This window comes from Notolepis coatsorum (assembly GCF_963971535.1).
Source record: "Notolepis coatsorum genome assembly, chromosome: 15".
NCBI lineage: Eukaryota > Metazoa > Chordata > Actinopteri > Aulopiformes > Paralepididae > Notolepis > Notolepis coatsorum.
In genome coordinates, this window is record NC_140179.1 from 51561915 (window position 1) to 51585639 (window position 23725).

A 23725-nucleotide genomic window follows, 5' to 3' on the forward strand; every position below is an offset into this window, starting at 1 on the left:
ACCTCATAGTCTCAATATTTACCGTTGGAAACTGTCCTTCTACGAAGTATTGAGATTAGAGGCATCCAGTGCTAGAGCACAGGGAGCAAGGACAGAATCGATCCAAATATTACTTACTGCGGCCCAGAAGGTAAAATCAGTACTCCACTAGGTTGAACACTTGTACCTTGACACCAGAGTATGAACAATTTTTTTTTTTTTTTTCACTTTTCTTTTTCTGTTTACTGTTATATTTTTTTGTTGTTTCTAAATTGTATTTTTCCCTATTACTTTGTAACAGGATCAGAGGTTATCTAACAAACATAATTATGATTTATTTTTTTATTAATTGTATCCTATACATGTATGCATCATGGTTTCCCCCTATCCTAAAATATCTATGCAAACCCGGGGGGCTGGGAGGGGGGTTAAGAAGCGACCTGGGCTGTCTTGCAGCCACAGGACCGCCAGCACGGAGGAAGAGACTGTCACAACTGCAAACAGTCAGGCTACACAGTATATGAATATACTGACGGACAATCTATATACTGAAAAGACACTTTTTATGCCACTGTGTGAATTAATATGAAATGCCGATGTGAATGTCTCTTTCCTCTGAACTTGTTTTAAAAAAAAAAAAGACAATAAAAAGTTGGCCACAAAAAAAAAGTATTGGCATGAATGGTTTCCCCTGGCAATTCCTGTTAGCAAAGTCTGTCTCAAGAGTAGTCGGGTTCTCTCATAATTTGAAGTCACTGGTAAATTACTGACAACATAGCATGGTTAGTTAATTTTGGAAAAATGCCTTTTTTCCACTTAGTCCGGCTTCTACACATGAGTCTTTGGTTACCATGGCAACCACTCACTGGTTATTCCTAGCCTTTTGGCAGAGATCATCCATTTCTGTCTATTAGAAATACATGTAACGTCCTTCCTAGTTATGGGATCTAGACACTACCGTTCCAAACTGACTAATGCATAATTTAATTTTTGTTTGTTTGTTTGCTTGTTGTCTCCCTGCAGGGAGGAGGAGTTTGATGAATACTTTGAGGACATGTTCCTCTGACTCGCCTATTATGACCTCCTACAGCCAGCTGGTCGTCCTCAGTCAACAACAACCTAGATGATTGGATGTTTGTTCGTTTTTCCTTCTTGTGTGTGTGTGTGTGTGTGGTGTGTGGTGTGTGTGTGTGTGTGCGCGTGTGTGTCTATATGCATTATGTGTATGAAAGCTAGTGTTTACCTCCGCTGAAGTAATAAACATCTCCTGTGTTTGATCCTTGTGAATCTCAGTGTTTTTTTCCTGTAGTTCTCCTCTGGCTTGGGTTATATTTATAATTTCAATATGACTGGTGAGATCTGTCAAATGTAGAATTCACCAGGTAGGCTATGTAGAATTCACTATGTAGACTTCACCAGGTAGGCTATGTAGAATTCACTATATAGGCTACTGTATGTATAATTCACTATGTAGGCTATGTAGAATTCATTAAGTAGAATCCACTATGTAGACTTCACTATGTAGACTTGTGATCACATAAGCCTGACTACCCCAGGATGCTGTCCTGCTCATCAGGTCATTTGGGACTTTTTTTCAAATAATTCAAAATTGTGTTTTCTTTTATTTTGCATGAACTGTCCCTTTAACTTCAACTCTAGGAGAACAGCAGCCTCCCCCTATATAGGAAAAGGCAACAGGATTAGCAAACTCTGCTCTGGTGCCCGAGGACAGATACAAGCCGGGACTTGGCCAGCAGGCGTGGAACTCGCATTAGGTTGCTGGGAAGATTGCCAACTTTTGAGTTTAAACTTAAGTCATCGCTAGCCCCTTCCGGGACTGCGATGTGCAAGCCAGGGGCTTTTGAATACGCAGTCACTCGCAGCTCCATAGGAGCCAGGCTAATTTGGACCAGCAAACACTGCTTAAAAGCTCAGGGTGGGTCCGAAATATATCAGATATAAATTTAAATATAAAATAATTTAATGTACCCAGCGTTCAATTAGGGTTTCACACACATACGGCAGGGTTTGAAAGCTCGGATTTGCTAATAAACATTTTAAATAATTTTTATAAAACGAGTGGTAGTCACAGAGCGAGCCTTGGCTAAATGGCTTCTTCTTCTTCTACTGCTTTTGTGACATGCCTGGTGCGTCCAGCAATCACTGCGCTCTCTGTGAGTACCACTCGTTTTATAAAAATGATTTAAAATGTTTATTAGCAACTCCGAGCTTTCAAACCCCGCCCTATGTGTGTGTGAAACCCTAATTGAACGCTGGGTACCTTTGAAATTTATATCTGGTATATTTCAGACCCACCCCGAGCTCAGTGTTTGGTGGTCCAAATTAGCCTGGCTCCTATGGAGCTGCGAGTGACTGCATATTCAAAAGCCCCTGGCTTGCACATCGCAGTCACGGAAGGGGCTAAGTCATCGCCAACCTTGAGTTTAAACCAAAGTCGTTACTTTCCAAGACATTTTAGGCACCAAACCTAGTAGCATAGCATAACCTAGCAAAAAAAAAGGACAATAATACTACCTTATGCATACTGCACATTATGTGAATACTTTATTTCAGTTAGTTAATTATTTTGATTTGTTATATTGTTTGTACTACCTGTACCTCCCCTCCCCCTCCCCCATGCTGCTATGATGCCTGAATTTCCCCAAGGGGATCAATAAAGGAATATCTTATCTTATTATAAAAATAAAAACATGTACATTGTTGGGTGTGCAGATGATGCAGGCATGGCACGGTATGGCGTGGTATAGTATGGTATGGCACAGCACGGCATTGGAAGAGAGCCAGACAGCGGTCATGAGTCTGAGCCCATCTTGTGATCGGCTTTCCCGAGGGGCTCATCTGGTTTTGGAGCCGCTAAGCTCTCTGCACGACACCTCTGAGACCAGGGCCGGCTCAGCCTCCAGGTTCCTCACGTTCTCTGCCTCTCACCTGGCCTTGACCAGGGATGACCGTGTGCTCTGTGTCCCAGTTAAAGATCTTTTCAGTCACCCTATCATCTGGCAGCTGGTCCACGCGGTTCCATAACCTAACCATTTCAAATGTTTTGCTTGACCAAACATGAGTCCCAACTAGGGATGTCCGATATTATCGGCAGATATTGGCATTAAAATGTGATATCGGAAATTATCGGTATTGGTTTAAACAAAAAATTGTATTATTATTATTTTTTTTACATTTATCTAACCTTTATTTACCCAGGCAAGCAAGTAAGAACAAATTCTGATTTAATTTATTGTCAAAAGTATGCATAATATTGTGTTAATTCCACGACAAGAGATATGTAATGTTAATTACCTGAAATTATTCCGTTTTCTGGGGGGGAAACCCCACATATATCGGTATTGGTTGATATCGGTATCGGATTTACATTCAGGTGCATCATCAAAACCCCATACTCCAGCAACATAAAATAAAATGGAACCAACCATTGAATCATAGAGTTGTGTAAATGTTGAAAAGCCAAGGTCAGTGCACACTTTCATTTTACTCAACACCGCCCTTCCTGCTGACTCAGACAGTATTTTCCTTCCTTCTTTGAAGCTCATACTCATTAAAGATAAAACCAAGACATTTATAAGAGTATGTGTAAGTCAGGGGCGTTGATCCTAATTGAAACCTATTGTTACTCTGCTTTTCATGTTTTTTCCTGAAGTGCATAATCTGTGTTTTTTCACTGTTAATCGCAAGTCTCCATTTCCTGCACCAAGAACTCATAATATTCAACTTGTTTTGTAAATTTGCTCCATTTTCTGCAAACAGGACAATATCAGCATACAATAAAATAAAATATTTAGGATTATGTTATCGATTGGAATACCAAGATTGGCTTGCTATTGTTTAGAAATGCTTTAGACACTTGTTAATCCTCCATGAATACCTTTATTTTGTTTACACGTAGACGTAGTACATGTACATGCGTACAGTGAAGTCATTTCATACAATGTCAAATGATGAGTTCCAGTCTCTCTCAATGACACGTTCCTTCCAGTCACTTTGGGCTGCAATTCTTGTATGAAAGGTGCTATTTATACGAATACAGTTTATTTATTATAATGACAGTTCAACAGGATTAGTGGATAAACATAGCATACTGTACAGAAAGTAGTGCCTCTCAAACACACCAGATCACAGGTAATCGCCTACAACAGAACCCCATATATTAAGGGATTTGTTAAAACTTGTTTTCCCATAATTCCGCAGCTTTGCCCTGTGCCAGGGTGTCTGCCCCGTAGATATATATAACTAGATGGTGCAAGGTGGAGTCTCCAGCGTAGTTCACCGGTGGCCATCTTGTCACAGTCAGCACGCCCAACATGAATGTCTATGGTGCATGTACTATTGAAATAACCATAGCTTGCTCAATTTTCAACCGATTTACAAACGGTTTGGTTTATTACAAACGTTATTAATGTGGCTATGATTCAGGATGCTTGGACATGTTGAAATTATTTTCATATGAAAGTCCATTATAAGTATGCAGTATAACTACATCCAACGTTTATAATAAACCAAACCGTTTGAAAATTTAGCAAGCTATGGTTATTTCAATAGTACATGCATGCACCAATAGACATTCATGTTATGAGTGGGCGTGCTGCCTGTGGCAAGATGGCCACCATGTGGCAACATCGGTCTCCATTGGCCAGCAGCGCGGGTGAGTCATCTAGCCTTTATATTATATCTATGGTCTGCCCTACAGGAGACATGTAGTCCTTGTGGTGTCATAAAGCTTTCTGGCCGATGTTTTCAAGACACTTCAAAATATTTATATCGGTATCGGAGAATTGACCAGATACTGAAATCCGATACCAAGAAACACGTCTTAACGTGCCAGAAATCAAAGCAAAGTGACTTGATTTGCAGCGTTTTTAGACACGTTAACTCTCTAATGGAGAAAGAATTATTATACCAAAAATCCTTTTTGTCCAGTGACCTCAAAGTGATGGTCCAAGTCTATACTGTTCATTACCCAGGTGTTAGTATACAGGACTGGGTTCCTCCCTAATACAAACTAAATCAAACAGACCCCTGCTGAACTTTTTCATTGCACCATTTTCCCCAGGTGACACTTGAGAGCACCACCCAGACCAGGGGAATGTTCTCAGTATAATGGATACGTTTTCTATTTCAGATCTGAGGACACTACTATATAGAATAAAGCTAATTTCTGTATTAAAAAAACTCAAACATTATATGAGTCCAAAAGAATCCCGTTCACTGCCAAACAGAGCAGCTCCAGACTCTAAACCTGATGACATCACAAGTTATACATTTGAGTCTTAGCTTCTCTGGTTTCTGCCTTTGGGAGAGTCGCTCATGTTCACATATATTGATTGAACTTTATTTGGCCGTGGAAATAACAATTCTTCATTTGGGTTCCCCTTTAACCCTTTCACCATCACACTACAGAAGGTTAACCCGTTCACTACCATACTACAGGTTAACCCTTTCACTACCACACTACATAAGGATAAGGTTAACCTTTCACTACCACACTACATAGGTTAACCGTTCACTACTACAGAAGGTTAACCTTTCACTACCACACTACAGAAGGTTAACCTTTCACTACCACACTACAGGTTAACCCTTTCACTACCACACTACAGAAGGTTAACCGTTCACTACAAGACACTTAACCCCTAATTGCTCCTGATGAGCAGGTTGGCACCTTGCATGGTTGACTCCGCCATCGGTGTGTGAATGTGTGAGTGAATGGGTCAAATGTGAGGAACAAATTGTAAAGCACTTTGGATAAAAGCGCTATATAAATGCAGCCATTTACTACCACACTACAGCGGGTTAACCGTCTGTAGTGTGGTAGTGAAAGGGTTAACCATTCTGTAGTGTTGCGGTGAAAGGGGTAACCATTCTGTAGTGTGGTAGTGAATGGGTTAAAAGAGTTGTGGTTGCTGTGACAACAGTGACTCCTGGTCCTTGCCAGGTTCGGGCTAGTTTTGTCAAAGCCACCCTGATAGGATTAGAAGTCTCCTGATTGATGTTTCCTTGATTACGGGAGGCGACACGTTGCATAACAGGAAGTAGGGAGTCTTCTCCTGATTTAACGACGCACAGGCAGCCAAAGTCCAGTTAAACATTTCAACATTTTAAATAATAATAATTGGTCAATATATGCTTACAAGATAAATATTTGTCATAAATAGTAAAGTATATAGTCAATGTTTGTGTAAATATTAGGATACAATAGGATGTAAATATGGAAGTCAATTGATGATTATTAATCACTGAGTAGTAGAGAAGAGGTAGGATGAAATAAGTTCATACTTCTTCCTACTCCTTTTCATGTGAAGTTAATATTGTTTATTTGTTTGAACTATTTTTTTTTTTTTTTTATTAATTGAAATAGTTTTACTTGTATTCAACGTTTTCACAAGTTCAAAATAAAGATTTAATTCATTCAAACATGACGGAATTAATGGGAAAGTACGGTAAATTTCAGAATTCATATTACTCCAATGGTCTAAATCAGTCCAAAATAGTGAACATGAACAACTATCTTCCAAATCCAAAAACCTGAGTGCTAAAACTCAAAGTGCATAGACAATCAATTGGGATCGTCTATGACAATCAAAAGACGTTATCTAGATGACACAGAGCACCTCAGTAGACTGAGACTACTACTCGAATAAAGCTCATTTGGGTATAAAAAAACAAAAACAAAGATTCTGTGGCTCCATAAAATCAAACCATTCAATGTCAATGAAGCAGAGCTCCGGAATTTATACCTGATGACATCACAAGTTTGAGTCTTAACTTCTCTGGTTTCCGGCTTTGGGAGAGAGTAGCTCATGTTCACATATATTGATGGAAAATAACATAAAGTTAAATAACATTCAAGTTCAAACATAAATGTTTATTAATAAGAAAGTAGGGTTGGGAAGTATTCTCAGAGCATTCCCATCACAAAATGATGGGTTGCCTTATATATATACACTATATATATAATTTTCTCACTAATGCATTAGTTAATGAACCACCGGTGCTCAAAGAAAATCCCTGTGAATCAAATAAGAGAAACCAAGAACTTTGGCCAGTACAATGCAACATGATGCCACACATAGGCTTTACTGTCGTAGAACAAACACCAGCCATCCCTCGACAGACACGATCAGGCTTATCTACTGTAAGAAGGGTATTTAAAGTCTAAAGCTGGTGTGGGATGATTCAAAAGCTGAAGACAATCAAACTCTTAATCCTCTTAGCAGACAGGGACATACAGTAGGATTTCTCCCGGCTGGACGGACGGCGAAGGGCTGTCCCTTCCCTTTACGTCGTGACAAAGAAGGTTTTACATTCAATTGTGCTTAAATTCAACTGTGTACATCATTTATTTATACCAATTGCTATGTGATGAGCTACATTGCTGTACAATTCCTGCATGTACACAATACCCTTTTTGTCCTACACACGTATATATATAATATATATAACTGAGAGGGCATACATACCCTCATCTCGCACCTTGTTGCCCATATGCACATGTCCAGAGTTATATTGATTTGTTATACTGCTTTTTTTTCTTACTTCTCCACTGTACTATAATTATGTCACCTGTACCATGATGTCTTATACTACCTGTACCCCCCCCCCCCCCTCCCCCATGCTGCTATGATGCCTGAATTTCCCCAAGGGGATCAATAAAGGAATATCTTATCTTATATATATATATATATAAATATGTTATAATATGTATATTACAAGTTCCAGTATTCTGCTCAGTTTATCGAACACAAGAGGAGCAGATTACAGCTGTTTAGTTTACAATAAATAAAGAATGCATATTTTACCCATAATGCTGAAATGTAAAATTGATACGTATTCCAAACACTCTCAAATCCTATCTCATACTCCCCTCCACGAAAGACGTACAAAATAGTTAAAATGGTCAAAAAAATATAAGTATTTGCATATTAAAATAAATATACCCTCCGCACAACTCAAAAGTAGCCTATGTTTAGTTAGTACTGTACTGTATGTCTTACTCCAAAACATTCCTGTAAACACATCACCTGGAGATCCCTGCTAGTTACCTGGATCACCTGGAGATCCCTGCAAGTTACAACAGGGCTCTTCAGGTGGATGTATCTGCTTAAAAAACGAAAATGTCAAATTTAAAATGTGTATTTCTCCACGTGGTAAATACACAGGTCACAACATGTTTACAGGAAAAGTTTTGGAGTTGTATTTGGAGTGTATTTCGTGACTGTTGGGAACTAGGCTAGCTGGAGGTAACCTACTTCCAGTGAATGAAGCTAAGCTAGGCTAATGGTGGGGGTCTTCCTACTACTATTTTATTTTTATTTTGTTTACCTTTATTTAACCAGGCAAATCAATTAAGAACAAATTCTTATTTACAACTGCATGCACAGTAGAAGACAATTGTATGTATCTACATGTCTAACTCCGGGGGAGATGGCAAATAAGCGAATTTCCCAAAAAGTTGGTGTGTTCCTTTAAAGTGTGTTGTCTGCTGGTAGTAGTACAGTAGAAGGAGACATATTGCAAGTACTGACGTGCTCAAAGTTTCAAAGTGCTCTTACGAGGTTGCATGTCCACCAGAGACCTGTCGGTCCTCCTTGTCAATAGTTGCCTAGCAACAGCAGCGTCCAAGACCAACGCTTGTTAAAAAGCGTGTCACCCTGGAGATCTGTTTGGTTGGACACATGGCCCAACAGATCCTCCTTTTTCTATTCCTGAGTTTCCCCTAACAGGAACAGGCAACACGTCAGAGAGACACACGCACATCTTGTCTGGGCTCAGAGGGACATCCAGAGAGGGACATTCAGACAGGATCTGTGCGTCTCTCCCACCAATTGGCACCCGCTTGTGACGGGGTGACGGGTCTGTTCAAATAAACATTGCGATGTCACTGCTTCAAGTGTTACCTAGACTGACAATCAAACATAAATACTGTTAACATAAATAATACAGAATATTAAATAAATAAATGATAAATGATAAATAAGGTTTCTTCACCATGTTAACTGCCTCCAATAAGAACAAACTCATACTCATCACACACAACCCCCCCCCCCCCCCCCCCCCCAACCTCTGAGGTATTCTGAGATGTGCTTTGGTTACAACATGTTGACCTGGTTTTTTTTTTCCTACATGGAAAAGTACCGGGAACTTCAAACCATGCATTGCGGATTTACTTATGTTTTGGATACTGTGAGATTATAGTGAGATGTATAGCTGTGTGTTATCGTGAGAGAAGAAAACAGAAGAGGAAGAAGCGGAAGTGACGTCACGTCAACTACTTGTAGAGTTGAATGGCGTCCGTAGCAGCAAGAGTTTCTACGCCTTCCGCCTTTAAGGACATTTCTGGCTGTTCTTTTTGGTCTTTGCGTTGGTTTGGCTTTACTCAGATCTTGTCGCACTAGATCAGTCCAGATGGGACCAGACCTGACTACACTTGACCCAATCTGTCCAGACCAAAACACGTCTAGACCAGACCAGAGCAGTCTGAACCAGTTCTGACCAGATCCAAGGGCTGGGGGATTCGAGGAGGAGCTTAGGCTATGGTGCAGGTCTTCGACTTCCCTCCTTCTTCGTCTCCTGTGCGCACACACACACACACACACAAACACACACAAATAAATAAAAAGTCAGGTTGATAGATTAATATATCACCTTGAGTACCAACACGAAACAGACATTCAAAACAGTTTTATCTATCCGTACACTTCTCTATCTATCTATCTATCTATCTATCTATCTATCTATCTATCTATCTATCTATCTATCTATCTATCTATCTATCTGTCTATTCATCCACCCATTACATCTACCTAATCATCCATACATCCATGTGTAATTATTCCCACTCATCCATCCATCCATCCATCCATCCATCCATCCATCCATCCATCCCTCCATCCATCCCTCCATCCATCCCTCCATCCCTCCATCCAGCCATGTCTCCTCTGTCCTTCCATGTCTCCCCGTGTCGTGTCCTCTCACCTGGTTTCTTCACAGCGTCCTCCAGCTTCTTCTTCTCGTCTTCGATGATCTTCATCTTGGCGTTGTAGACGTCGGCCTGTGCCGCCCACTGCCCACGGTTGAAGTTCAGGCCGTCGAACATGGGCTTGATCTCAACGTGGAACCTGGAGAACTCCTGTCAGACACAAACACACTCCATTTAGAAAACCACAGAGCTTACCTATAAGTAGAGTGGAGAGAGAAAGAGAGTATAAGTGTGCGTTTGGGGTGTGCTTTGTGTGTGTGCGTGTGCATGTGTGTGTGTGTGATGTATGGCTAGCAGACATTCCAGTCTGGGTTCAACAGGTTCTATGTGATCTCACTGGGTTAAAGGCTACAACAACCTGAAGGTTTAACCCTTTATGTAACACAAATATGCTGCAAGCAAGGAAGGCTCCCAAACCCCCGAACATAAACTCATGTTCTCATCTAGCATTTAAAATGACCAGGCATCTCTCTCATTTAAACTGAATATTACAACTTCACTCCATCGGCACAACTAAGGTAGTGTAATGACAAAGCCAACAAAGTAAATACGTTACATTACGTTATGTCACATCTTTACATTACATCACGTCTTTACATTATGTCACATCTTTACATTACATCACATCTTTACATTATGTCACATCTTTACATTACATCACGTCTTTACATTACGTCACGTCTTTACATTACGTCACATCTTTACATTACATCATGTCTTTACATTATGTCACATCTTTACATTACATCACGTATTTACATTATGTCACATCTTTACATTACATCACGTCTTTACATTACATCACATCTTTACATTATGTCACATCTAATGTTTTTAATTTGTTTTACTCTGGTGTTTAAATTTCTGTGAATATTGTTTTTATTATGTACTGTACAATCGTCGTTTCTGTAAATGAGGGAAACCTCAGATGCTTACGATTTTAAATAAAGGTTGAAATGAAATGAAATCTTTACATTATGTCACATCTTTACATTATGTCACATCTTTACATTACGTAACGTCTTTACATTATGTCACATCTTTACATTACGTCACATCTTTACATTATGTCACATCTTTACATTACATCACATCTTCACATTACGTCACATCTTCACATTACGTAACATCTTTACATTACATCACATCTTTAACGGAACGTAGGCCAAGTGCGTCCACATTTTTATAGGATTCTATCACATTTTCATAACAATAGCACCCTGCGCCGTTTTCATTGAGGTTTCTTACAAATTAACGATGCTTTATCTTGTCCTTTATATGCCGATTATCATTAGAATCTTAAATTGTACCATATGTCCCCCTTTAGACAACATATGTAATGCTACCAGCGCACTTTTGTTAAGATAATTAGTTGGCCATTCGCGGTCGCTATACCAAGGTTGCAGTAATAGTTTAACGCTGTTCAGATCACGTCGGAGAATATAGACCCATCCCAGTGACCTGCGACCTGTGCTAACGCTCTTGGGAAATGCAGTGTTGTAGTTCTCAACATTTTCAGCCTTTAATTTTAAACCAATGCTGCCATCTACTGACAACAAAAAAGTGTTGTCTAATCGTCACCTTGAGAGCTACTTCCGTATACAGCGCCGCCCCAAACCCATTCTAGAGATTCCCACTTTTTGCTGGGAGTGGGGCGTGGCCGTATTTGGTCCCAGACAATAAGAGTGGCTGCAATTGGTCACCGTGACGTTACATTATGTCACATCTTTACATTATGTCACATCTTTACATTACGTCACATCTTTACATTACGTATGTCACGTCTTTACATTACGTCTTTACATTACGTCACATCTTTACATTACGTCACATCTTTACATTACGTGACATCCACAGAGCTTAAGTTGAGTAGAGAGAGAGAGTATAAGTGTGCGTTTGGGGTGTGCTTTGTGTGTGAGTGTGTGTGTGTGAGTGTGTGTGTGTGTGTGTGTGTGTGTGTGTGTGTGTGTGTGTGTGTGTGTGTGTGTGTGTGTGTGTGTGTGTGATGTATGGCTAGCAGACATTCCAGTCTGGGTTCAACAGGTTCTATGTGATCTCACTGGGTTAAAGGCTACAACAACCTGAAGGTTTAACCCTTTATGTAACACAAATATGCTGCATGGAGTCTTTACATTATGTCACATATTTACGTTACATCACGTCTTTACATTACGTCACATCTTTACATTATGTCACATCTTCACATTACGTCACATCTTCACATTACGTCACATCTTTACATTACGTCACATCTTTACATTATGTCACATCTTTACATTATGTCACATCTTTACATTACGTCACATCTTTACATTATGTCACATCTTTACATTACGTCACATCTTTACATTACATACGTCACGTCTTTACATTACATCCACAGAGCTTACCTATAAGTAGAGTAGAGAGAGTATAAGTGTGCGTTTGGGGTGTGATTGCGTTTGGGGTGTGCTTTGTGTGTGTGTGTGCGTGTGCATGTGTGCGTGTGCATGTGTGTGTGTGTGTGTGTGATGTGTGTGATTTATGGCTAGCAGACATTCCAGTCTGGGTTCAACAGGTTCTATGTGATCTCACTGGGTTAAAGGCTACAACAACCTGAAGGTTTAACCCTTTATGTAACACAAATATGCTGCAAGGAAGGAAGGCTCCCAAACCCCCGAACATAAACTCATGTTCTCATCTAGCATTTAAAATGACCAGGCATCTCTCTCATTTAAACTGAATATTACAACTTCACTCCATCGGCACAACCAAGGTAGTGTAATGACAAAGCCAACAAAGTAAATACGTTACATTACACATCTTTACATTACGTCACGTCTTTACATTACGTCACATATTTACATTATGTCACATCTTTACATTACATCACGTATTTACATTATGTCACATCTTTACATTACATCACGTCTTTACATTACATCACGTCTTTACATTACGTCACATCTTTACATTACGTAACATCTTTACATTACATCACATCTTTACATTACGTCACATCTTTACATTACGTCACGTCTTTACATTACGTCACATCTTTACATTATGTCACATCTTCACATTACATCACATCTTTACCTTACGTCACATCTTTACATTATGTCACATCACGTCACATCTTTACATTATGTCACATCTTCACATTACGTCACATCTTTACATTACATCACATCTTCACATTACGTCACATCTTTACATTATGTCACATCTTCACATTACGTCACATCTTTACATTATGTCACATCTTCACATTACGTCACATCTTCACATTACGTCACATCTTTACATTATGTCACATCTTCACATTACGTCACATCTTCACATTACGTCACATCTTTACATTACGTCACATCTTTACATTACGTCACATCTTTACATTACATCACATCTTTACATTATGTCACATCTTTACATTACGTCACATCTTTACATTATGTCACATCTTTACATTACGTCACATCTTTACATTACATCACATCTTTACATTATGTCACATCTAATGTTTTTAATTTGTTTTACTCTGGTGTTTAAATTTCTGTGAATATTGTTTTTATTATGTACTGTACAATCGTCGTTTCTGTAAATGAGGGAAACCTCAGATGCTTACGATTTTAAATAAAGGTTGAAATGAAATGAAATCTTTACATTATGTCACATCTTTACATTATGTCACATCTTTACATTACGTAACGTCTTTACATTATGTCACATCTTTACATTACGTCACATCTTTACATTATGTCACATCTTTACATTACATCACATCTTCACATTACGTCACATCTTCACATTACGTCACATCTTTACATTACATCACATCTTTACATTATGTCACATCTTTACATTATGTCACATCTTTACATTACGTCACATCTTTACATTACGTATGTCACGTCTTTACATTACGTCTTTACATTACGTCACATCTTTACATTACGTCACATCTTTACATTACATACGTCACGTCTTTACATTACGTGACATCCACAGAGCTTACCTATAAGTTGAGTAGAGAGAGAGAGTATAAGTGTGCGTTTGGGGTGTGCTTTGTGTGTGAGTGTGTGTGTGTGTGTGTGTGTGTGTGTGTGTGTGTGTGTGTGTGTGTGTGTGTGTGTGTGTGTGTGTGTGTGTGTGTGTGTGTGTGTGTGATGTATGGCTAGCAGACATTCCAGTCTGGGTTCAACAGGTTCTATGTGATCTCACTGGGTTAAAGGCTACAACAACCTGAAGGTTTAACCCTTTATGTAACACAAATATGCTGCATGGAGTCTTTACATTATGTCACATATTTACGTTAAATCACGTATTTACGTTACGTCACGTCCTAAATCAATAACATCATTTTGACAAACAAAATGTGCCATCAGTCGTAGCCAGGTGTGTGATGACTAGCCAGGTGTCTGTCATACAGCTTACAACACTTTGCGATTATGTCTACTAAACTAAATAAATGCTGCCCCTCCAAATACCTTGTGTGTGCTCTGCTAGCTCAATCGCGATGGAAGAGACTGAGATATTTGTCCAACAGAATAGTTTCATGTATAGTTCACAAGATCACAACACTTGATAGCAAGTACATGACATCAGCTGCCAGCTAATGTTAGCTATCTATATCAGCTGTTGCGGAGAGGGTTGTGGTTGACACCGATAAATGTGCATTTCCTTCAAACTAGGAACCTAGTAGCTGACTCCCACCTTAAAGGACAATATACTACCTTATGCATACCACACCTTATGTGAATACTGTATACTTCATCAGATCATATATTTATATATATTTATTTATTTATTTTCTTATTATATATTAGATTGGATTTAGATTATTGAATGATATATTGCATATATTTAGCATTTAGTTTTTATTTAGTTTTATTTTATTATATATTAGATTTAGATTATTGGATTATTAGATTATATATTGTAACTATTTATTGTAGGGCAATTACAACAGAGGGCATACATACCCTCATCTCGCACCTTGTTGAGCCACATGTCCAGAGTTAATTATTATTAATTATATTGTTTACACTGCTTTTTAATTAAATTTTTACTTCTCCACTGTACTATAATTATGTCACCTGTACCATGTCCTATATTACCTGTACCTCCCCATGCTGCTATGATGCCTGAATTTCCCCAAGGGGATCAATAAAGGAATATCTTATCTTATAATTAACGTTAGGTGGATACATTGTAACATAGTTAGTTAGTATTCTAGTTTGTATTGCAAAAGGGGGAGCATCACTCACCTCAGTAACATTGACTGGAAGTAAGTAACCTTGAGTAACTATTTATTGTAAATCTTAAAATATTAAATTCAGTCTAGTTTCACTGAGTGACACTGTGGGCGTGTAAGCTGCCTGTGGCTTTGTTCTGCTAATTGAACTATCAACAGGCAGATATTTGTTGTAAATCTTAAATCTAAAATTCACTTTCACTCAGTGACACTGTGGCACAAAGACAAGGAGTTTTCCTGTGGGAGTTCTCAGAGGAAGACACCGACTCACCCATCGGAGTGCTAAGTAGACCATTATCCTATTTATTACCCTATTCTGGAATTTCTTCCTTCCTCCCACTTTGCCATTTCTCTGTCTTTCTTCCTCCCCTCTTCACATGAAAACCTCCCCTTTCATCCTGCTACTCCTGCTGTACACCTATCCCCCTCAACAATGTGCTTCCTACCTATCCCCACACTTTCCTCCACCAGACCAGCTTCAAGCCATCCACGCCAGTTTGGAAGCAATCTTGCAACCTCTCCTACCCCCCCACCGCCACAAATATACCCATCACTGCACGCGGAGGCTTATGGAATTGTCAATCATCCGTCAGGAAAACAGACTTCATTACTCCCTACACCCATAGTCAAAACCTTAAATCTTACTGAGACCTGGATAACACCAGAGAACTCAACAACACATGCAGCCTTATCTATCTACACACACAGTGGAGGCACAGGTCTTTTGACCTCTCCCTCATGGTCTACAAACTCAATATCACTTCCAGCTCCGTCACTCTCCTCTCTTGAATACCATGTAGTATCCGTCTCTAATCCATTCAATCTCACCATTGTTACTCTCTATCGTCCTCCAGGTCCCCTCGACCACCTCCCAGACAAGCTGGACATGCTTCTAAGCTCTTTTCCAGAAGATAGCACCCTATTCCTCCTACTGGGCGACTTCAACCTGCCTGACTCGTCTCAGTCAGACACAGTGGTCTCTCTCCTACAATCCTTTGACCTGACTCCCACTGTCATGCTTCCCACTAACAAAGCAGGATCTCATATTCTTTCATATTCTATAACTCCATATCTATATTATATCCTTCTCACTAACTCTCATGCTTAACCCCAAACCATCCACTTTAACCAAAGCCGTCTCAGTCAGACGCATCCCCCTCCACCCTCTCCTCAGACGTCCTGTCCGCTCTACCTTTGAAGAGACTTTCTCTGCTCTCCCCCCAGATACAGCAACCTCCACCCTCCTCTCAGCCCTCTCAACCTCCTTCGTCAAGCTCTGTCCCCTCGCCGAGAGGCCTGCCCGCCGTTCCCCACCCAGTCCATGGCTGTCGGATGCAGTGAAAGAAGAAAGACAGGTCCTGAGAACGGCCGAGAGGAAGTATAGAAAGTCACACCTCACTGGTGACATCACCACCTATCACAAAAGTGGAGAGCATCCGCAGCTGCTTCTCCCAACCCCATTCTAAATGCTGAATCAAGAATCTCATCCTTTACTCTGTCATCTTTCTCTCCCATTACAGATGCCGAGGCCTTGACACTGGTAACATTGAACCGTCCCACTACATGCCAGCTGGACCCGATACCCTCCCCATTCCTCCAGACCATAGCACCAGACACCCTCCCATTCCTAACTGCAACCATCAACTCCTCCCTCAACTCTGGGGTGGTTCCCACCTCCCTAAAACAAGCCAGAGTCACATCGCTCATAAAGAAACCAACCATGAATCCCACCATCATAGAAAACTAGTCCTGTCTCTCTTCTCTTCTTCCTTTCTAAATCACTTGAACGTGCTGTATCCAACCAACTTACTGATTATCTCTTACAGAATGACCTCCTAGACCCTAATCAGTCAGGCTTCAGGACTGGTCACTCCACAGAGACGGCCCTCATAGCAGTCACAGAAGCACTTCACTTAGCAAAAGCGAAGAGTCTCTCCTCTGTCCTGATTCTCCTGGACCTGTTGACAGCCTTCAACACAGTCAACCATCAGATCCTCCTCGCATCCCTCGCAGGAGTGGCTGGCTTTGCGCTGGCATGGCTGACATCCTACCATGACGACCGCTCCTACCAAGTATCATGGAGAGGGACCCTGTCGGCCCCCCACCCCCTTCAGACTGGTGTCGCCCAGGGCTCGGTCCTTGGACCCGTCCTCTTCTCCCTCTACACCAAATGTCTGGGTAACATTATCACGTCTCATGCCTTCTTGTATCATTGCTATGCCGATGATACTCAACTCTTCCTCGCCTTTCCTCCCTCAGAGATATCCATGTCTCTGAGCAGATCTCAGCCTGTCTGTCCGACATCTCCGCCTGGATGACGACCACCACCTCAAACTCAACCTAAGCAAAACATAATTGCTTCACCTGCCGGCCAAATCCTCCCTGCTGACTGACCTTTCCATCACAGTGGAGAATGTAGCTGTGGCCGTGTCCCCGACCGTCAAGAACCTTGGTGTTGTCCTTGACGACCAGCTAAACTTCTCCGCTCACATCGCTGCAACAACCAGAACCTGCAGATTCCTCCTGAGCAACGTCAGAAGGATCCGGCCCTTCCTGACAAAAGAAGCCACCCAACTCCTCGTCCAATCAAGAGTCATCTCTCGCCTCAACTACTGCAATGCACTGCTTGCTGGTCTACAGACCACCACCACCAAGCCACTTCAACTCATTCAGAACGCCCGCCCGCCTGACCTCCAACCTACCAAAGTCAGCCCAGGTTACCCCACTTCTTAGGGACCGACAAATCCGCTTCATGGTCCTCAACCTGGCATATCTCGCAGTGAAGGGAACGCCTCCCGCCTATCTCCGGTCAATGGTCTCTAACTACACACCATCAAGACCCCTTTGCTTTACATCTTCTGGCCGACTCAGACCTACTCATATCCAAGCTCCGGGAGGGTCATCAAAGAGCCTATTCTCAGTCCTTGCTCCACAATGGTGGAACAAACTTCCCACCACAGGTAGGACAGCCCAAACCCGACCAATATTTCACCGTCGACTAAAGACACACTTCTTCAATCAATATCTGAAATGAAGAAAATAAAACTAACCCTCTTACTATCTCTACTATCATTAGGGTTGGGTACCTAAAAATGTAATCTACCTACCTCAGTTCCTCAAAATCCAAACTTCAAATAACCACACTTTCGACCGTTTTGGCCTTGCCATTGCCCCGACTGCTTTGTTGTTGAATCAAGTAAAATCCTAGGTAAGCATATATTGTGAGTGTGAACGTTGACGTGAAGGGAAAAAAAAGAAATAATAGTAAATGTAACGAAATGTGGCACCGACGGATCTCACGTGAACCGGTACTCGGTAGTACCGACGTGATTCGGTAAGTACCTTTAAAAGTACCTAATTCGGTACCCATCCCTAACTATCATACACTCTTCCTAATATACTAACATGTCTCTACTACTATATGCACTCAACACTGCAGCACTCAAGTTTCAACACTTTGATGAACATTGTTACTAGGCTGCTACCCTTCCTGCTGACTTGTCGTACAGAACTTGTAAGTTGCTTTGGATAAAAGCATCAGCTAAATTACTAAATGTAAATGTAGTCTCAGTGCCTAGTCGTAGTCGCAGTGCCTAGTCTTGCTTTAAAGATGATAACATGATGATGACAGAGTTAAATGGTCAGGATAATTACCTTGTATACGAATGCGCACACAAAGTCAATGAAACCACACTGCATCTTGGGTAGCTGCTCGGAGCAGCTCCTGTCCATCATGGGCTGAAACGGGAGGGAGAGAGGGAGAGGGAGGGAGAGGGAGAGGGAGAGAGAGAGAGAGAGAGAGAGAGAGAGAGATTTGCAAATTAGCTCAGGGATTTTGGGATGAAAAACGTTTCCCTTTGTGCCGTTATCAGGCTATCCCTGACCGCGTAACATTTGGTCTTCGTGCTGTTGCGTGTGTTGGCTATCCTCAACCGTGTAACATTTGGGGGGAGACTAAATGCACCCATGGGGACTGCAAACCCAGTATATGTTTACATTTATTTAAAATGTTTAGGTAGTGAAAGTGGTTATGGTTAGGTTAGGGTTATGGGAGTGGTTAGGGTTATGGGAGTGGTTAAGGTTAGAGATATGGTTATGGGAGTGGTTAAGGTTACGGATAGGGTTGTGGGAGTGGTTACGGTTAGGGATAGAGTTATGGGAGTGGTTAGGGTTATGGGAGTGGTTAAGGTTAGAGATATGGTTATGGGAGCGGTTAAGGTTAGGGATAGGGTTGTGGGAGTGGTTAAGGTTAGGGATAGAGTTATGGGAGTGGTTAAGGTTAGGGATAGGGTCATGAGAGTGGTTAAGGTTAGGGATATAGTTATGGGAGTGGTTATGGTTAAGGTTAGGGATAGAGTCATGAGAGTGGTTAAGCTTAGGGATAGAGTTATGGGAGTGGTTATGGTTAGGGTTAGAAATAGGGTTATGGGAGTGGTTAAGGTTAGGGATAGAGTTATGGGAGTGGTTAAGGTTAGGGATAGGGTCATGAGAGTGGTTAAGGTTAGGGATATAGTTATGGGAGTGGTTAAGGTTACGGATAGGGTTGTGGGAGTGGTTACGGTTAGGGATAGAGTTATGGGAGTGGTTAGGGTTATGGGAGTGGTTAAGGTTAGAGATATGGTTATGGGAGCGGTTAAGGTTAGGGATAGGGTTGTGGGAGTGGTTAAGGTTAGGGATAGAGTTATGGGAGTGGTTAAGGTTAGGGATAGGGTCATGAGAGTGGTTAAGGTTAGGGATATAGTTATGGGAGTGGTTATGGTTAAGGTTAGGGATAGAGTCATGAGAGTGGTTAAGCTTAGGGATAGAGTTATGGGAGTGGTTATGGTTAGGGTTAGAAATAGGGTTATGGGAGTGGTTAAGGTTAGGGATAGAGTTATGGGAGTAGTTATGGTTATGGTTAGGGATAGGGTTATGGGAGTGGTTAAGGTTAGGGATAGGGTTATAAACAACTTGTAATATTTGTTTGAAAGCCCCATTAGGTGCATTTAGTCTCTCCCAACATGTGGTCACATTCAACAGGATGGTTCAGCATGACAGCCCTGCTGGATAGGATGCTGCTTGGGAGCGCAATCAATCACATGTGCCGATCAACAGCTGAACAGATCCACCTCACGGTGCACTCACGCACTGGTTCAGACCTGCTACTGCTGGCCTCAATGTTTCACCCTTTCACTGCCACACTACCAAATGGTTAACCCTTTCACGGCGACAATACAGAAGGTTAACCCTTTTACTGCCACACGACAAAGGGTACCCTCTACTGTGCTCAACCGCATAGGACGAGGTTAGGTGAAGATAGGGATGTTCGATATTGGCTTTTTTACTGATATAACAATATTGTCCAACTCTTCATTTCCGATACCGATATAAACAGATACCGCCATTTTTATAATACAAAACAAAATAAAATAAGAATTTGTTCTTACTTGCTTGGGTAAATAAAGGTTAAATACATTTAAATAAATTAAAAAAATGTAAACCGATACCGGTCATTTCCAATATTACATTTTAATACTAATATCGGTAGGCCGAAAATATTGGACATCTCTACGATAGGCCAGAAGACAAACATAATATAAAGACAAGAAATTACTTTGTTGTGACACTACCTTGGTTGCAAAGTTACAATAATATTCAGTCAATCGTTTGTAAAGTGCAATGTTTGTAATATTTTCCTCAAGCTGAGCTACGCAATGTAACACGTGACTGCATTTCCGGGTGACCTGCCATGCCAAAATAAGGGTTCCTATGGGTTTCCCTAATTGAAGTTACCTGGTTGTCACTTAATTGTTGCCTGGCCAGTCACCTGTAAATGCTAGGCTGGTAAAGCTATGCCTCCTAAAATGTGAATCGGAAATACAGAAATACCGGCTACAGGCTTTCCGGTTTCCGGGCACCCCCCGATCTGTTTATAGTCCCCAGCGAAACAAACAACAAGCAGGTCTGTCAGCCTGTCGAGGGAGGCGATAACGAGGTTGTTTCTGGGGGGAATACATTTTCATGAGCACCGTGTCGTGATTTCAGGGGCGGGACTTCCTACCTGATTCCCACTTTCGGCCGTAGTGCTTTACCAGGCTTTATCTCTCGAGATAAAGCTGGAAACGAGGTTATGTAAATGCAGTCACATGTCAGATTGCGTAGCTCCGTTTGAGGAAAAGCCTTGATGCAAACAGTGCTGGGATTATAAACATTGCACTTTTCACCAACGATTGATTAAATATCGGAACTTTGCGCCATTGGTGTGACTGAGGTAGTGTCATAACAAAGCCAACAAAGTAATTTCACGTCTTTATATTACGTCACGCTCAATTGGCAAGCGTTTGTTTTCTGGCCAATGGTATTTTCACAGCGCCTCGTCCTAAGTGGCTGAGCACAGTAGAGGTTGGGTCTACCAGTGAGCTGGCTGCAATATACCGTAATTTTCGCACTATAAGCCGCACCTGAATATAAGCCGCAGCAGCTAAATTGAATGATGTGTACATATATAAGCCGCACTGGACTATAAGCCGCAGGTGTTTTAATGTTTAATTACAGTCTTCCCACCAGCATTGGGACACAATACTGTTGGACAAATAACAAGAATTAACTAATTTACAAGTTGTATTAAGTTTAGCAAATAAGGGAACAGATAAATAACATCAAAAAAGCAATATTTCGATTTTTACATTTTCGGGTTTGGTCACGTCGAGTCACATATAAACCGCACCGTTATATAAGCCGCAGGGTCGAAAAATGGGGGGGAAAGGCGCGGCTTATAGTCAGAAAATTACGGTAATGCTGCAGTTATGCAACAAAAAGCAAACATTTCCCCCTTCTGGCACACCCTTGTGGATTATATTGTATTATATATGTAATTGTTTTTATATGTGTAAATAAACAAACAAACAAACAAACCAGAGAGAGAGAGAGAGAGAGAGAGAGAGAGAGAGAGAGAGAGAGAGAGAGAGAGAGAGAGAGAGAGAGAGAGAAATAAAAAGACAAAAGAGAAGATAAGAGAAAAGAGAAAACTTACAATAGGTGTTTGCTCCAGAACAGTTCTTTCCAAATCTCCCTGCTCCCAGAACTCAGCTGCTACCATCAGGGCCACCTGGAGGAAGACAGAAGAGAGATAGAGACACACACAGAGAAAGAGACAGAAAGAGATATGGAGGGAGAGAGAGAGAGAGAGCAAGAGGGTTTTAACATCCCTTTATTGCACAGAAAAGGAGGTATGGAGTCACAGGCAAGTTGCCAGGCCTTCAGATAACATCAAGATGACGTCACGGTCACACAAACAATTATTACAAATGTGAGATGATGTAAGCAGCATGGAACCATGTGGAGACATGTCAATATATACCAATATATCAACCATTGGAAAACAACATCATTGTGATGCTTGGTCCTGTGCAGCTCAATGGGTGGAATGTTTGGCACTAAGGCTGAGACGATATTCCATTTGGAAGAATCGATAAATCGGGACAACATTTTCGATAAATATCGATATTCTTATTCATATTTTTTATATATATATTTTTTTTTATTATTCTTATTATTTAAACAACAAATTTATGTTTATTTTGCAGCAATTCTTTGTCGTTGCCGCCATCTTTAGTGTTACAGATTTCCCCATGCAAAACTACCACAGTGATCCTTCTCATTTTATAGTCGGTGGTCTCTGGATGTGATGGAGGAGTGCACTGCATATTGAATGCACAACTGAATTTACATGAAATGGGGATGTTTTAATTGAAACATGCCACAAGACCTAGTATTTTAGTATAGTATAATTAGGGGTTAAATTACCACAGGGGACCCCCATACTGAAAGAGATATGCCGTCGTTCCACTAAAGCACCTTGAGTTGTATTAGAAAAGCACTGCAGAAATGCAGCCATTTGTTCATTCTTGAGAATAAAAAAGAAGCAGGGAAGCTGGACCAGCACTCTTAGGTTCAAGTATTTAATGGCAGCCTGAAACAAACATGTTTCGGAATTCTTATTCCTTCGTCAGTGTTATAGCTAGCATTCATTCTTGAGAAGAAACACATGGGAAATGTTTGTATTATAAAATGTGTAGTAGTTGACTCTGCCACACGCCACCAAAGTGGCGTTTACAGGCTCTCCAACACAGAGACACGGGCAGAAAGGATCCAAACAGACATTGCAAAATGAAATTCAAGGACTTTTAAGTACTTTTCCAAGCACTATTTTTTATTTTCAATGATATCACTCAAAGGATACAATTAACTTTTAAGCATTTTCTTGGCCTGCTTGCCAGCTAGAGCATCACACGCGAAGAAATGAGGAAAAGCAGTTGGATCGTGCGAGACAGCGACTCGTCAGATTTAATTAAAACAGAACAAAAAGGAAGACGCTTTCTTGATTCAGAACAATTTGATCATGGATGAACAAAACATTCAATGTGAATGGTTGATTTGAATTTCAAGGACTTTTTAAGCAGCTTGTTAAAAAATGGGCTGTTTTCAAGTAATTCCAGGCCTTGACTTTCTTTTGTAAAACA

The 23725-nt window shown here is 40.8% G+C and overlaps 2 protein-coding genes across 2 annotated transcripts in view; one reads left to right on the plus strand and one right to left on the minus strand.

Annotated features, from left to right (window-relative positions):
- fra10ac1 (FRA10A associated CGG repeat 1) overlaps nucleotides 1–1222 on the plus strand; it is a gene marked incomplete at its 5' end in the record, with an annotated part of 32976 nt that extends 31754 nt beyond the window's left edge. The window contains one exon of the mRNA XM_084331003.1: nucleotides 1003–1222. Within this exon, the coding sequence (XP_084187129.1) occupies nucleotides 1003–1045 (43 nt within the window). The 3' untranslated portion in view covers nucleotides 1046–1222. The remainder of the gene's footprint in view (nucleotides 1–1002) is intronic.
- A 7857-nt stretch (nucleotides 1223–9079) lies between these two features.
- The window catches only part of pde6c (phosphodiesterase 6C, cGMP-specific, cone, alpha prime), a gene marked incomplete at its 5' end in the record, with an annotated part of 86179 nt that continues 71533 nt past the window's right edge, over nucleotides 9080–23725 (minus strand). Inside the window, 4 exons of the mRNA XM_084330303.1 lie at nucleotides 9080–9579; nucleotides 9985–10138; nucleotides 18879–18962; nucleotides 22237–22311. Of these exons, the coding sequence (XP_084186429.1) occupies nucleotides 9536–9579; nucleotides 9985–10138; nucleotides 18879–18962; nucleotides 22237–22311 (357 nt within the window). The 3' untranslated portion in view covers nucleotides 9080–9535. The remainder of the gene's footprint in view (nucleotides 9580–9984; nucleotides 10139–18878; nucleotides 18963–22236; nucleotides 22312–23725) is intronic.